This window comes from Bombina bombina, chromosome 2 (assembly GCF_027579735.1).
Source record: "Bombina bombina isolate aBomBom1 chromosome 2, aBomBom1.pri, whole genome shotgun sequence".
NCBI lineage: Eukaryota > Metazoa > Chordata > Amphibia > Anura > Bombinatoridae > Bombina > Bombina bombina.
Window position 1 is genome coordinate 106,876,312 of NC_069500.1, and position 16,531 is coordinate 106,892,842.

Below are 16,531 nucleotides of genomic sequence, written 5' to 3' on the forward strand. Positions count from 1 at the left end.
AACTATGCACTAACATAGTTGAACGTGTTATTTCTGTATCTTCTTATAATTATGCTGAAGATATCCAAAAACAAAATCCTTTCTTATTTACTGCTAAAAAGATACTGATTGTTTTGCAAACTATTGCTTGTAATAAAAAAAAAGATGAGAAATAAAAGAAAAAGAAAGTTAGGGATTACTCCCAGAAACAAACTCACACAAAAAGAAATAAAATATGTTTAATAATTTTAATACTAATATGTATACAATCCACATATTAAAAAATATTTAATACTGAGGAAGAAATACAAAAAGAAAACAATAAAATACGGTAAAAAACAAACAAATAAGCAAACAAAAATGTTATAGAATAACATTAAACACTTTGAGATGGGAACATGAAATGATACATTTTATCTATAAAAAAACCTTTGCAATAAACATTCATTATTTAACGTGTCCCTTTTCCTGCAATTACATTCTGAAATTGTGAACTTTTCAGTTAGAAATGGAAGTGCAGAACACTGTTATATCCCACACAGCCATTGGCTGCACACTCTAGTGACCTATTTATAACTGTCCCTAATTGGCCACAGCAGAGAAGGTAACCTACGTTACAAAATTTACACTTATTTTTCAAATATTTAAACAGCTAATGAAACCTTAAAAATCCATCTACATCTTATTCTCAGACTAATCTTTTCTTTGAATGCATCATTCTATCTAGCATTTATTTAGTGTCTAATGTCCCTTTAAGCAATCTATTTTTACCACACCCTGGCAAAGTTAGTGGTAAGAGGGATAAAGAGCTATGTTGGTGTAATTTATGCTTATTTTATTTGGAATATTCCTTTCATTATTTGTCTCTGGGAGCTCTCCCTCACATTTTTTTAGAATACTGGGATTATCTTCTATGAGGTAAAGAGTTCTATATGCAGTACACATACTTTACAAGACTTTAAGAGCTCAACGACCATCTTTATTGCATTATTGTTTGTTTGTAATGTATTGTTTATTTGTGATGTTTATAATCTTCTCAAATATTCTTTTTTTTAAAAAAAAAGCTATTTTAACTTCCTTTATAGTGTTGGCCTCTTCTATTATTCCCCAAGCTAGTTTTCTTGGGATGCTGTAAGTATCCATTGGTCACCTCTCTGGAAAATCTGGAAAAAATTTCAAGATAAACCTTATTGGGTAGCAAATCCAATTAAAATCCATACTGCCAGCCTCATTAAAATAGACTGGTGCCCTTTATAGCATGCATGGTAAACCCATCTAGACAGATAACTCCAAATCAAACTGCAGCTGAATCCTGGGAGTGCTCACCAGTTTTGTGGAGGAGCAGTTGGTAGACATTTACAGTGGGTAATATTGAGGTTAATTATAAAGTATTAAGTAAAAGCTGGAGGAACGGTAGAAAAGACCCCTTTAGTTCTAATTATCCATCTATTTAGCAGTGCATGGCAATAATAGTATCCAATGAATTGTATAAAAACTGGATAGATTCAGCTTTTATTGACAGTAAAATCAGAAAAACAAAAACACGGGGTGGTCTAGAGTCACAAAACATCTGGGAGGCTCCCCAGAGAGTTATACTATTGAGCTGATTCATTAAAACACAACCAGGTTCTCAAAATCTTGTAAAGTTATGATTGTTGTATATAAATGACCATCAATGTATAAAGCTTATATTCATTACAATGGTTTTGTTTGATCTTTTTAGTTCTGCTACTTTACCAGTCACATTTAAATGCTTGGAAGAGAACAACAAGGTGGACAAGCGCATAACAAGATTTGTTCTACCAGTGGGAGCTACAATAAATATGGATGGTACTGCGCTCTATGAAGCTCTTGCTGCTATTTTCATTGCTCAAGTCAACAATTATGACCTGAATTTTGGACAGATAATTACAATCAGGTAATTCAACCATCATCTTGGATTTATTCACAGTTTTGGTAATGGAGCCTCAATATAGACTCTTAGGGGCCGATTTATTAAAATGCTGGTGGACATGATCCACTGTAGCGGATCATATCCACCCGACATCGCTAAATGCCGACAGCATACACTGTCGGCATTTAACATTGCACAAGCATTTCTAGTGAAATGCTTGTGCAATGCCGCCCCCTGCAGATTTGCGTCCAATAGGCCGCTAGCAGGGGGTGTCAATCATCCCGATCGTATCAGATCGGGGTGATTGCTGTCCGCCGCCTCAGAGGTGACGGATAAGTTAAGGGGCAGTGGCCTTAAGACCACTGCTTCTTAACTTATGTTTCTGATGACCCTGACGGCTCGCGCGGAAACCGTTGAATTCGAAGCATGTTAAATCGGCCCCTTAGGCTGAAATATTATTGTTAATACAATTACAACCAAAAAGAGACTGCAATAGGAATCTGCTATACAGAGATATATCAGAAATGCTCTATCATGTGCATAAAAGAACAGCAAATAAATATTTTACAAAACAATTTTTTTATTGAAAAGGGGCATGAAACACAACATTTTTCTTTCATGATTAAGACAGAGAATAAAATTAAAAAAATTGTTCCAATTTACTTTATCAAATTTGTTTCATTCTCTTGGTATCCTTTGTTGAAGGAGTAAAAATGCACCACTGGGAGTTAGCTGAGCTCATCAGGTGGGGACCAATAACAAGAGGCGTATATATGTGTAGCCACCAATCAGCAGCTAGTTCCCAGTAGTAAAATGCTGCTCCTGAGAATACCTAGGTATGTTTTTCAACAAGGGATACCAAGAGAGTGAATCAAATTAAATAATAGAAGTAAACTCAAACATTTTTTAAAATGTCATGCTTTATCTAAATCATGGAAGAAAGATTTTGGATTTCATGTCCTTTAAAAACAGTTTGCATTGATAATAAAACAAATAGGAAATGCATGTTTTGTGCAAGCCATCCCTAAGGATTAACCGATTATTGGCTGCTGAGAACAATTAGAAAAACTCAATTGGTGAACAAAATTCAATCATACAAGAATTAAAACAAAAGTATTCTTACCCCAGGAACACATGTTATTAAATAAGTAATAAATTTTAAAATACATTCTTTTAAATTAAAATTAGGGAAAAATGCAGCCTGGGCATATTTAATGCTTTTTTGTTTCCAACACATTTCTTTTTTTTTTTTTTGTGGTTGCTACAAAACTCTTGTGGCATACAGTGTTATTTTTATGTTTAAGAGACAGTCTAGTCAAAATTAAACTTATGATTCAGATAGAGCATGCAATTTTGAACAACTTTCCAATTTACTTTTATCATCAAATTTGCTTTGTTCTCTTTGTATTCTTTGTTGAAAGCTAAACCTAGGTAGACTCATATGCTAATTTCAAAGTCTTTGAAGGCTGACCTTTTAACTCAAGGCATTTGACAGTTTTTCACAGCTAGATAGCGTTAGTTCATGTTTGCCATATAGATAACATTGTGCTCACTCCCGTGGAGTTACTTAAGAGACAGCACTGATTGTCTAAAATGCAAGTCTGTCAAAAGATCTGAAATAAGTGGGCAGTCTGCAGAGGCTTATATACAAGGTGCTTACAGAGGTAAAAAATGTAATAATATAACCGTGTTGGTTATGCAAAACTGGGGAATGGGTACTAAAGGGATTATCTTTTTAAACATTTAAAATTCTGGAGTAGTCTATCCCTTGAAGTAAAATTGAGCTCATTTCTAGTTTATGCCTGGATTGTATTGACCTACCTATAAATAAAAACTTGCACTTTCATAAGGGATATTAAAGGTGCTGGACAGATAGCTCGGCATGCTAATGCACTGTGGCTGAGCTCTGTAGCAACCCAAGGGTTGCAGGTTCAATCCCCAGCTAGGTCCACTCAGCCATTCTTCCTTCCGAGGTTAATAAAATGAGCAGTGCTTTGAGACACTTACTGTGATTAGCTGTGCTTTAAAAGTACCCAATACAAAGGGGAAAAAAAAAACAAATGTTAGCTTTCATGATTAGAGCATGTGGTTTTAAACAACTTTCCAATTTACTGCTATTATCTAATTTGGTTTGTTCTCTTGGTATCCTTTGTTGAAAAGGATACCTAGGTAGGCTAAGGAGCTGCTGATTGATGGCTGTACATACAGTATATGTCTCATTTTATTGGCTCACCCAGTGTGTTGACTAGCTTCCAGTAATACAATGCTGCTTCATCAACAAACAATACCAAGTGAATGAAGCAAATTAGATAATAGAAGTCAATAGGAAAGTTGTTTAAAACTGTATGTTCTATTTGAATCATGAAATAAACATTGTGTGTTTCATGTCCCTTTAAGGTATGTAGCCATAGATTTGTCTACAGATACATCCATCATTTTCATTGTTACATTTAGCAGATTCTATTGCAGGAGTAAATCTTGAAATTAACAGTAATATGATGTAGAGTTAAACATATGAATAATCTAAATCTTAAAAGTTAACAAACTGAGCAAAATAATAGCTTATGTTTAAGACAGATTGAATATTACAACATACTTAACTATCACTATTAAGTTAGAGAGGAATGGATAAATACTAATAGAAAGTTCTGATAAAAAAAACTTAATATATTATATAACAGATCATTTAAATAATGTGTCATTTATAACGAAAGGAAAAAGAGAAACTAAATGGCACTACTATCTGGTGTACTAGAGATGCTCTATAATGAATTGGTGCAGGTATTTTACCTTGCTATAATATTAGAGTTAGGTGCTGTGTACTTTTTTGGACTGCAAAAGAGGGGTTGATTCAATACAAGGATTGAAGCGTGTACACTTATTAACACTCACATCTCATGGTGATGTGGCTTTAAATTTAGAACCTTAAGTGCCAAAAAGGGGGAACGGTCTGTGCCGTAAAAATTAAAATATAACCTTTATTAGATTAGTTAAAAAAGATTCCACAAAACAAACATAAACATATATGTATTAAAAGCACTGAATGTTGAAGAGGAAAATATCAAGAGGATTTGGATGCTAAACGTAGCTATCTGTAAAGAAAGTTGTCTTCAGGCTTTTGGTTAGGGGTATTCCTGGTTCCCTAAATGTCTCCTAGTTATAACTGCTGTTATATGTAACATATAGTGCTTGTAAAAGTGATGGTACTATTTCTTGGTTCAGATATTGTAGTTATTCATGGATACCAAAATCTTTTGGAAATAACCTTATTTTGCAGTGTAGTACCTATAAATGTAATTGTATATGCTTCTTGGGTATGTGCTTTGGGTTCTTTAATATTAACGCTGCTGAAGCAGTGATATTTATTAATACATAGCACTGGATATTGTAATAATTTCTGAATATATAGTTGCTATTGTGATCAGGTTGTATCCCTCCCCTGACGAGGGGTTAGTTGGGCTAAGTGCTTGATACAGATATAATCACCTATTGAATTTTCACAATTGAAAGGTATGTCCTAACAGTATAAAGTTTGTATTTTTCGTTATTTAGCGTAAATATTCAGCTATTATAAGGCTGTATGCAATTTTCAACGTTAATACAAATGTTGCTATGAGAACATAGCGTTATACAAATCCACACAATGTGAATTATATCCAGATTTATTGGTCTATGTTTTTATGGGGGTATTTGTTGTTTACCTCCCAGTATTGTGTACTGTACGTTGTGCAGATTTAGCACGATATCAATTTGTATTAGGATTATTCTGATTATTCGGTTATGTTACTCTGAGGGTATTTATCGTATATTCACTGGTGCTTGGTGCCAACAATATCTGGTATTTCAATGCTATGGATATCTTGTACTGGTATCAGCAAATGTACTGCTGTTAGTTAGAACTTTAGTACGATTAGTCTTTTAAGTTTAAAAATGCATTCTTTCATTCACCATTCGTACTTAAATGCCCAAGAGCTATACAACGTCAGCCACTATTGGTTAAATTCCATTTATATAACTTGCTGTAATCGTAAGATATGCTACCGTTAGCTTAGTATTTATAATTAGCTCAATATTTGTATTTTTGTGACGGTCCACCTTACATTCACACACTTGGCTTGCTAGCCGTTCTATAATGCTTAACTGTGGACTAGTCACTATATTAACTTTCTACCACTTGGCTAGTTACTGCCGATGTTGAGGCCCTCTACACCAGCATTAAGCATGACCTGGGACTTGAAGCAGTACAATATTACCTTAATATGACTAATGAAGAAAACTCAAGTCATAATGAATTTGTTCTAAAATTACTGGAAATTGTACTGAAGAAAAACTACTTCGTCTTTAACAACCAATTCTACCTGCAGTGTAGAGGCACAGCAATGGGAACTGCCTGTGCACCAACTTACGCCAACCTATTTTTAGGTTGGTGGGAACATCATACAGTCTTCACAGCAGAAAATGATGAATTTACACAACATATCCCCCTCTGGCTGAGGTACATAGACGATATCCTGATGATCTGGGAAGGACCGAAAGACAAACTTGATAAATTCCTCACTATTTTGAACAACAACAATCTTAACATCAAATTGACATATGAGTACAGTCAAGAGGAAATTACATTCTTGGACCTAAGACTGTTCAAGAAAACCAACGAAATGTTAGGTACCGACCTATTCAGAAAAAAGACAGCTACTAACACGTTACTATTCAGTACTAGTGCTCACGCTCCATGTACAATTAAATCTCTACCGGTGGGGGAATTCCTGAGAACAAAGAGAAACTGTTCAGAAGACGATTTATACCAAAAAAAGAGCATTAGAAGTAGCTGCCCGTCTCAGCCAGAGGGGGTACAGTCGTTCATCCATAAAGAAAGCAAAACACAGAGCCAAAAGAACCAACAGACAAGATCTGCTAAAACCAAAATCCAAACAGAGTGATGGAAAGACAAGACTGGTATTAACTTACAATGCACAGAGCCAGGAAATAATTCAAATAATTAAAAAACACTGGCATATCTTACAAGCAGATAAGATATTGGAACCTATAATAGGACCAAAAATTGAGGTCAGCTACAGGAGACCTAAGAACCTAAAAGACATGATTAGTCCGAGCCATTTTACGCAAAACCAAAGGACAAAAGGTACCATACCTAATGGCTCATATGCATGTGGATCGTGTACAAGCTGCAAGTTCCTGAAAAAGACTACTACAATTAAGGACAGGTTCAACAAAGTACACAACATTAAATCCTTCATCAACTGTAATACTACTGCAGTAGTATATGTTCTGAGCTGCAATTGCCCAAAAAACTATGTCGGCATGACGACACGCAAACTACACACACGATTACAGGAACATGTACGCAACATAAGGAATGCAGCAAAAGATCTAAAGAAAAGAAAAACCATCACGTCAGTAGCCCAACACTTCTATAAATATCATCAAGGCAAAACCAACTGCCTGCAATGCTTTGGAGTGCAAAAAATAAACCTGGGCATACGTGGAGGAGATAAAGAGAAATCATTATTACAGTATGAAAGTAGATGGATCTACTTATTAAATTCAATTACACCCAATGGGTTAAATGAGCATAACAACTATGTGTCATACCTATAAAGATATCTTACCTAAAGCAGAACGTACAGTGTTATTCTCATTAAGAGAATATAAGAAAAGTCAATTATAATATGAGAGAATGCCAACAAGAGACCGATAAAAGGACAACTTTAAGAAAGAAATTGATATATGCTATATATCAACTAAACATTATAATAACATTAAAAAAGTAGAGGATCTTAAAGTTCCATTTGGAAGTTATACAAAACATCCAAACGATATCAAAATAAGCAGAGGATCCTAACAATCACATTCACACACCACACCAGTTCACCTATACATCACCCATCATATACATTTTAAGTGAACAACCACCCACTTCTACTCCTACTCCCCCCCTTTTTGGTAACTTCGATGATAATAATATGTGTACATTGGTATCACTAGTAATATATATACACTTCAATACATGAATTACAATTCTATATGTAACCATGAAGTCCAGCTTCAGGCACACTTTCTTAAGCATCTCACAGATGCCTTTTCACTATTTTCACCCTCATCTTTATTTCACATTCAACACTATTCGTATCCCTTATTATTGTTTAATTTTACATTTTCACATTTTATTTTTATTTTTATTTTTATTTTCATTTGTATTGTGACCAGCCATCACAGCACGAACCAATCACAACCATACTCTTGTCACTATAAGGATAAGGTACCTCTACTAATATATGAAAACATCCAACTAAGAGTGAACTTTACACTAATATCAATATAATGTTAATAAATACGAATGATAGAATCATTTAGATCCTGATGAAATTTATTATTATTCAGCAGCATTTATTTGCGTTATACTGAAATATCCATCTCTTTTATGACTCTGCTAAAAATGTAAAAAACAAAAAATAAGATTACCTGCTATTTCAAACAGAATATCTAAATGACATTCATAGTGTCTTTTTATCCATCTATAATAAGTAACAAGAATGATTACTCAATAACATATTTTGACATAAGACATACGATTATAACACCGATATAGTGATAAATAATATTCATATTATATGTCCCCTAAAATATACATATATACACACTGCACTCCAAGAATATGCTGAGGGTAATCGGACAAAAAACTGAATTAATCAATCGTGTATATTTCCTGTAATACACACTAAGTCTGAAAATTCAAGATAAATGAACAGATTAAATATTCAGATTTGAACAATATTCTGACACTCTCTAAAAATAATAACATCGATATTCAACCAATCAGCCAAAGGCTATTGGTGGGTCATACTGTTAGAACCACTTTCATTGGTTCACAAAGTACAAACAATCTGATAGGACGTGACGTCACCACAAAGGGCTGGAACAGAGTCTATAAGAGACCACGCCAAACGCCGCGCCGTACCCTTTGAGAAAGCCACGTTGGTGGCGAAACATGTTAGGGCTTTGAATATGTTGTTAGGCTTTAAGCCAAACTTTTTTATCAGCTAATGTTGAAATAAGGACATAGAATTTAGCTACACCTTTGAAACCTTAACGTTACAATTACGTAAGGCTCACTGCCTAATTATAAGTTAAAAGGTGTAAATTAGGTGTATGTTTTTGAGGAAATTAATTTAATTTAGCTCACTAGAAAGTTAATATAGTGACTAGTCCACAGTTAAGCATTATAGAACGGCTAGCAAGCCAAGTGTGTGAATGTAAGGTGGACCGTCACAAAAATACAAATATTGAGCTAATTATAAATACTAAGCTAACGGTAGCATATCTTACGATTACAGCAAGCTATATAAATGGAATTTAACCAATAGTGGCTGACGTTGTATAGCTCTTGGGCATTTAAGTACGAATGGTGAATGAAATAATGCATTTTTAAACTTAAAAGACTAATCGTACTAAAGTTCTAACTAACAGCAGTACATTTGCTGATACCAGTACAAGATATCCATAGCATTGAAATACCAGATATTGTTGGCACCAAGCACCAGTGAATATACGATAAATACCCTCAGAGTAACATAACCGAATAATCCTAATACAAATTGATATCGTGCTAAATCTGCACAACGTACAGTACACAATACTGGGAGGTAAACAACAAATACCCCCATAAAAACATAGACCAATAAATCTGGATATAATTCACATTGTGTGGATTTGTATAACGCTATGTTCTCATAGCAACATTTGTATTAACGTTGAAAATTGCATACAGCCTTATAATAGCTGAATATTTACGCTAAATAACGAAAAATACAAACTTTATACTGTTAGGACATACCTTTCAATTGTGAAAATTCAATAGGTGATTATATCTGTATCAAGCACTTAGCCCAACTAACCCCTCGTCAGGGGAGGGATACAACCTGATCACAATAGCAACTATATATTCAGAAATTATTACAATATCCAGTGCTATGTATTAATAAATATCACTGCTTCAGCAGCGTTAATATTAAAGAACCCAAAGCACATACCCAAGAAGCATATACAATTACATTTATAGGTACTACACTGCAAAATAAGGTTATTTCCAAAAGATTTTGGTATCCATGAATAACTACAATATCTGAACCAAGAAATAGTACCATCACTTTTACAAGCACTATATGTTACATATAACAGCAGTTATAACTAGGAGACATTTAGGGAACCAGGAATACCCCTAACCAAAAGCCTGAAGACAACTTTCTTTACAGATAGCTACGTTTAGCATCCAAATCCTCTTGATATTTTCCTCTTCAACATTCAGTGCTTTTAATACATATATGTTTATGTTTGTTTTGTGGAATCTTTTTTAACTAATCTAATAAAGGTTATATTTTAATTTTTACGGCACAGACCGTTCCCCCTTTTTGGCACTTAAGGTTCTAAATTTAAAGCCACATCACCATGAGATGTGAGTGCTAATAAGTGTACACGCTTCAATCCTTGTATTGAATCAATGTGTCATTTATGCTTGCACTAAGTATGATAAAATAATTGAACTCAAGACTTGATAAACCCTGAGGGCTACAGCTCTTTATCTTTTACTTATGGATCCTACCATTTTGGATAAGTCTACATATATAGTATAGTATTTATATATGAATAACAACTAAAGAAGAAGTTCAGGACTATCCTGATACTTAATAACTGGTAAAAATTACATTATTGAAAAATCAATCCTTAAAGGGACATGAAACCCAAATTTTCTTCTTTCATAATTCAGATAGCACATGCAGTTTTAACCCCTAAAGGACCCGGCATTTCAGACAAAACCTTCCCCAATAGACCAGAGCATTTTTAGCATTTTTGCCATCACTACATTTAAACAGAAATATAGTCTTTTTTTATATTTACCTATCAAAGTATTGATCTAGGCCCATTTTGGTATATTTCATGCCACCATTTCACTGCCAAATGCGATCAAATAAAAAAAATTGTTCACTTTCTCGCAAACAATTATGGCACAAATGGTTGTAAATGCTTCTCTGGGATCAAATAAAATAAAAGTTCACTTTTTCACAATTTTAGGTTTCTCACTGAAATAATTTACAAACAGCTTGTGCAATCATGGCACAAATGGTTGTAAATGTTTCTCTGGGATCCCCTTTGTTCAGAAATAGCAGACATATATGGCTTTGGCATTGCTTTTTGGTAATTAGAAGGTGTATTATGCCCAGCAGTGAAGGAGTTAATTAGGTAGCTTGTATGGTTAATTTTAGCTTTAGTGTAGAGATCAGCCTCCCACCTGACACATCCCACCCCCTGATCCCTCCCTGACCCCCCTCAAAGACCCCTTTTTTCTGAAGTGTAGCTCCCCCCCCTCAATACCCTACCCCCCTCCCAGATCCCTTTCTGTTAACAGATCCCACATGGGATCCCCCACATTGCCCCTACTCCCTCCTTCCCCCTCAATGACACAGTTATTTATTATATTTTTTTATTCCCTGTAGCGTGGCCGAGCGGTCCTGCCCACTCCTGCCCTCCTCCCGCCCCCTCCAGTGATAGGCCGCCCACCCGCCTCCTTCCTTTACCCTCCCACCCACCAACGATCTGCACCGCTGCTGTTCAATGCAGAGAGGGCCACATCTTGCTATTTTGAGCGAGATCACCGCAGAGAAAAGCCCAGGACTGCAGCAACGTACAGGGTATAATGACCAGCATCGTACAGGGTTTGGCACTGGTCGTTAAGGGGTTAAGTAACTTTCTAATTTACTTCTATTATCAATTTGCCTTCTTTCTTTTGGTATCTTTATTTGAAAAAGTAGGAATGTAAGCTTAGGAATCACCAATCAGCAAAATGGACCGACTCCTAAGCTTACATTCCTACTTTTTAAATAAAGATAGCAAGAGAATGAATAAAAATTGACAATAGGGGTAAATTAGAAAGTTTCTTAGAATTGCATACTTTATCTGAATCATGAAAGCTATTTCAGCAGGAGGCTAAACAAAAAGTACACTTGTAGCACTCAGTGTCTGCAACAATGTGTACATGTATATCTGATACATTGAAATAAGTTAAAACTTAACCTTTATTAGGTATAACATTAAATTAAAGAAATGGTTAATAACACAAAAGCATGCTCTAATGACCATAGATTAAATTTAGGCAAAGTGAGAGAAATATCTAAATCAGAGCCTTTAAATCGCTATCTGACAAGCCTTTAAATATAACGTGGCTTGGGTAAATACCATAGCAAAACGGTCCGATATTAACTGCTTTATTTAAAGATCATTTAAAGATCATTCAAATTATTTAGGTCATTGAGTAAGCTTATGAAAGTTTAAAAATTAAGAGCAGAGACGCCACTGTTTTTAACCATTTCTTTAATTTTATGTCATACCTAATAAAGGTTAAGTTTTAACTTCTTTCAATGTCGCGGATATAATTTTACACATTGTTGCAGACACTGAGTGCTACAAGCGTACTCTTTGTTCAGCCTCCTGCTGAAATAGCTTTCCTGAATTTCACTTCAGTACACCAGCACCACCCCTTATATATAGTAACATAATCAAAACACATGAGGGACGTGTCTACCTTGATTAGTGCCATTGGTACACCTGTATCAGTCTATCTGAATCATGAAAGAAAACATTTGGGTTTCATGGGGCCCCATATACAGCTTGGGCAAAAAAAAAGTTCAATATTTGGAACATTTCTTTGTAGCATATACAAAGTGCCAAAAGTCAAAGAGGCTGTAGAAAAATTAAACTCAAATTATGGGATGAATCCTGATTATATATGATAGGTTCTCTACCCTACTATTGATTCTCTAATCCTCTAATTTAAATACTTACAAAATATTTCTTAAAACCGATCTATTACAAAACTTTAGTAATTGCAGTGTCTTTTACATATAACAGAATAGAACAAAGTGCTTGTATGGGTTTGCTAACAAGATTATTATTTGTATGTATAGCATCACAGCGACAGCTGCCAGTATTGGAGCTGCAGGAATACCCCAGGCAGGATTGGTCACCATGGTTATTGTACTGACGTCAGTAGGATTACCTACAGAAGATATCACCTTAATCATAGCAGTGGACTGGTTTTTGTAAGTATTTATTACCAAAACTTTATTTAATTTCTGATTGATACATTAACTTACATATTTTTTTTTTTGCTAAAACAGCTTTTATTAGTATTTAATATAATTATGCTCAAAAAATTTTACAAAAGTAAAAGCTGGAAAAAAATCCCTGCAAAAATATAAAGTGAGAACTGTTTAAGCCAAAAATTAAACCAATAATTCAGTATCCAGTGAGTACTTCAGATTAATGCTCATTGCATACTTACTGCAAACTCATCAGTACTTCTTTTTGGCTTATCATTTCATTGTGTCTATCAGTTAAAGGGACAGTGAACTGTATTTTTCTGCTCCTGTTTAATGTGCTCCGAATTATCTATTTTATTTGCTGGAGTGTAATAAATTGTTCACAGATAGCTCACTTACCTTTATTTAGTCATTTCAAATAGCTGATTTTGCATGTTGTATTCTGATCTATACTGAAATTTTAAATACTTCAGTAATAGTTATTGAAAAACTATGTAAACAAGAAGGTTAAGATGAAATCATGCTCCCAGTGGGGGTGTGACAGGGAGGTACTAAAATGTTAATTTCTCTTGTAAGATGTATTGAGTCCACGGATTCATCCATACTTATAGGATATTCTCCTTCCCTACAGGAAGTGGCAGAGAGAGCACCCACAGCAGAGCTGTCCATATAGCTCCTCCCTTAGATCCACCCCCCAGTCATTCTCTCTGCCTGCTTAACTGCTAGGAAGGGCAAAGGGAGTGTGGTGACAAAAATGTTAGTTCTTATTTTCTCAAGCAAAAGTTTGTTATTTTAAATGGTACCGGTGTGTACTATTTACTCTCTGGCAGAAAAGGGATGAAGATTTCTGCAAGGAGGATGATGATCTTAGCATTTTGTAACTAAGATCCACTGCTGTTCTCACAAGGGCTGAAGAGTACAGGAAAACTTCAGTTGGGGGAACAGTTTGCACTCTTTTTTCCTATTAGTGTCACCAGAGATCATCATCAATTCCTCAGATTCGCCTTTCTGGACAGGCATTACCAGTTTGTGGCCCTTCCTTTCGGGTTGGCCACGGCTCCCAGAATTTTCACAAAGGTGCTAGGGTCCCTTTTGGCGGTTCTAAGACCGCGGGTATAGCAGTGGCGCCTTATCTAGACGACATCTTAATTCAGGCGTCGACTTTCCAGCTAGCCAAGTCTCACACGGACATCGTGTTGGCTTTTCTGAGATCTCACGCATGGAAGGTGAACATAAAAAAGAGTTCTCTCGTCCCTCTCACAAGAGTTTCCTTCCTAGGGACTCTGATAGACTCGGTAGAAATGAAAATATTTCTGACGGAGGTCAGAAAATCAAAACTTTTAATCACTTGCCGAGCTCTTCATTCCATTCCTCGGCCATCAGTGGCTCAGTGTATGGAGGTAATCGGACTCATGGTAGCAGCAATGGACATAGTTCCCTATGCCTGCCTACACCTCAGACCACTGCAACTATGCATGCTCAAACAGTGGAATGGGGATTATGCAGATTTATCTCCTCAACTGCATCTGGACCAAGAGACCAGAGATTCTCTTCTCTGGTGGTTGTCTCAGGACCACCTGTCTCAGGGAATGTGTTTCCGCAGGCCAGAGTGGCTCATAGTAACGACAGATGCCAGTCTGCTAGGCTGGGGTGCAGTCTGGAAATCCCTGAAAGCACAGGGCTTATGGTCTCGGGAGTAATCTCTCCTCCCGATAAACATTCTAGAACTGAGAGCGATATTCAATGCACTTCAGGCATGGCCTCAGCTAGCTGCGGCCAAATTCATCAGATTTCAGTCGGACAACATCACGACTGTAGCCTATATCAATCATCAAGGAGGAACATGGAGTTCTCTAGCGATGATGGAGTTAACCAAAATAATCTGATGGGCGGAGGATCACTCTTGCCATCTCTCAGCAATCCATATCCCAGGGGTAGAGAACTGGGAGGCGGATTTCCTAAGTCGTCAGACTTTTCATCCGGGGGAGTGGGAGCTCCATCCGGAGGTATTTGCCCAGCTGGCTCAGCTATGGGGCACACCAGAATTGGATCTGATGGCGTCCCGACAGAACACCAAACTTCCTTGTTACGGGTCCAGGTCCCAGGATCCCCAGGCGGTACTGATAGATGCTCTAGCAGTGCCCTGGTCCTTCAATCTGGCTTATTTATTTCCACCGTTTCCTCTCCTCCCACGTCTGGTTGCCAGAATCAAGCAGGAGAGAGCTTCAGTGATTCTGATAGCACCTGCGTGGCCACGCAGGACTTGGTATGCAGACCTGGTGGACATGTCATCTGTTCCACCATGGACTCTGCCAATGAGGCAGGACCTTCTAATCCAAGGTCCATTCAAGCATCCAAATCTAACTTCTCTGCGTCTGACTGCTTGGAGATTGAACGCCTGATTCCATCAAAGCGTGGTTTCTCTGAGTCGGTCATTGATACCCTGATTCAGGCTAGAAAGCCTGTCACCAGGAAAATCTATCATAAGATTTGGCGCAGATATCTTTGTTGGTGTGAATCCAAGGGTTACTCATGGAGTAAGATTAGGATTCCTAGAATTTTGACCTTTCTCCAAGAAGGATTGGAGAAGGGATTATCAGTTAGTTCCTTAAAAGGACAAATATCTGCTTTGTCTATTCTTTTACACAAACGTCTGGCAGATGTCCCAGACTTTCAAGCGTTTAGTCAGGCCTTGGACAGGATCAAGCCTGTATTTAAACCTGTTGCTCCACCATGGAGCCTAAATTTGGTTCTTAATGTTCTTCAAGGGGTTCCGTTTGAACCTATGCATTCCATAGATATTAAGTTTCTAAATTGGAAAGTTTTGTTTTTAGTAGCTATCTCTTCGGCTCGAGGAGTTTCTGAGTGAGCTTTACAGTGTGACTCACCTTACCTAGTTTTCCATGCAGATAAGGTGGTTTTGCGTACCAAACCTGGGTTTCTTCCTAAGGTTGTTTCTAATAGGAATATCAATAAGGAGATTGTTGTTCCTTCTCTGTGTCCTAATCCTTCATCAAAGAAGGAACGTCTGTTGCACAATCTTGATGTGGTTCATGCTTTAAAGTTCTACTTACAAGCAACTAAAGATTTCCGTCAAACATCTTCATTGTTTGTTGTTTATTCTGGTAAACGGAGAGGTCAAAAGGCTACGGCTACCTCTCTTTCCTTTTGGCTGAAAAGCATCATCCGTTTGGCTTATGAGACTGCTGGCCAGCAGCCTCCTGAAAGAATTACTGCTCATTCTACTAGAGCAGTGGCTTCCACATGGGCTTTTAAACATGAGGCTTCTGTTCAACAGATATGTAAGGTGGCGACTTGGTCTTCGCTTCATACTTTTTCCAAATTTGATACTTTTGCTTCTTCGGAGGCTATTTTTGGGAGAAAGGTTCTACAAGCAGTGGTGCCTTCCGTTTAAGGTACCTGTCTTGTCCCTCCCTTCATCCGTGTCCTAAAGCTTTGGTATTGGTATCCCATAAGTATGGATGAATCCATGGACTCGATACATCTTACAAGAGAAAACAGAATTTATGCTTACCTGATAAAT

At 36.5% G+C, this 16,531-nt stretch overlaps 1 protein-coding gene across 1 annotated transcript in view; it reads left to right on the forward strand.

The window, feature by feature from the left end:
• Positions 1-16,531, forward strand: part of SLC1A3 (solute carrier family 1 member 3) — a 118,748-nt gene that overhangs the window by 82,033 nt on the left and 20,184 nt on the right. Inside the window, exons 8-9 of the mRNA XM_053701215.1 lie at positions 1,703-1,897; positions 12,853-12,987. Of these exons, the coding sequence (XP_053557190.1) occupies positions 1,703-1,897; positions 12,853-12,987 (330 nt within the window). The remainder of the gene's footprint in view (positions 1-1,702; positions 1,898-12,852; positions 12,988-16,531) is intronic.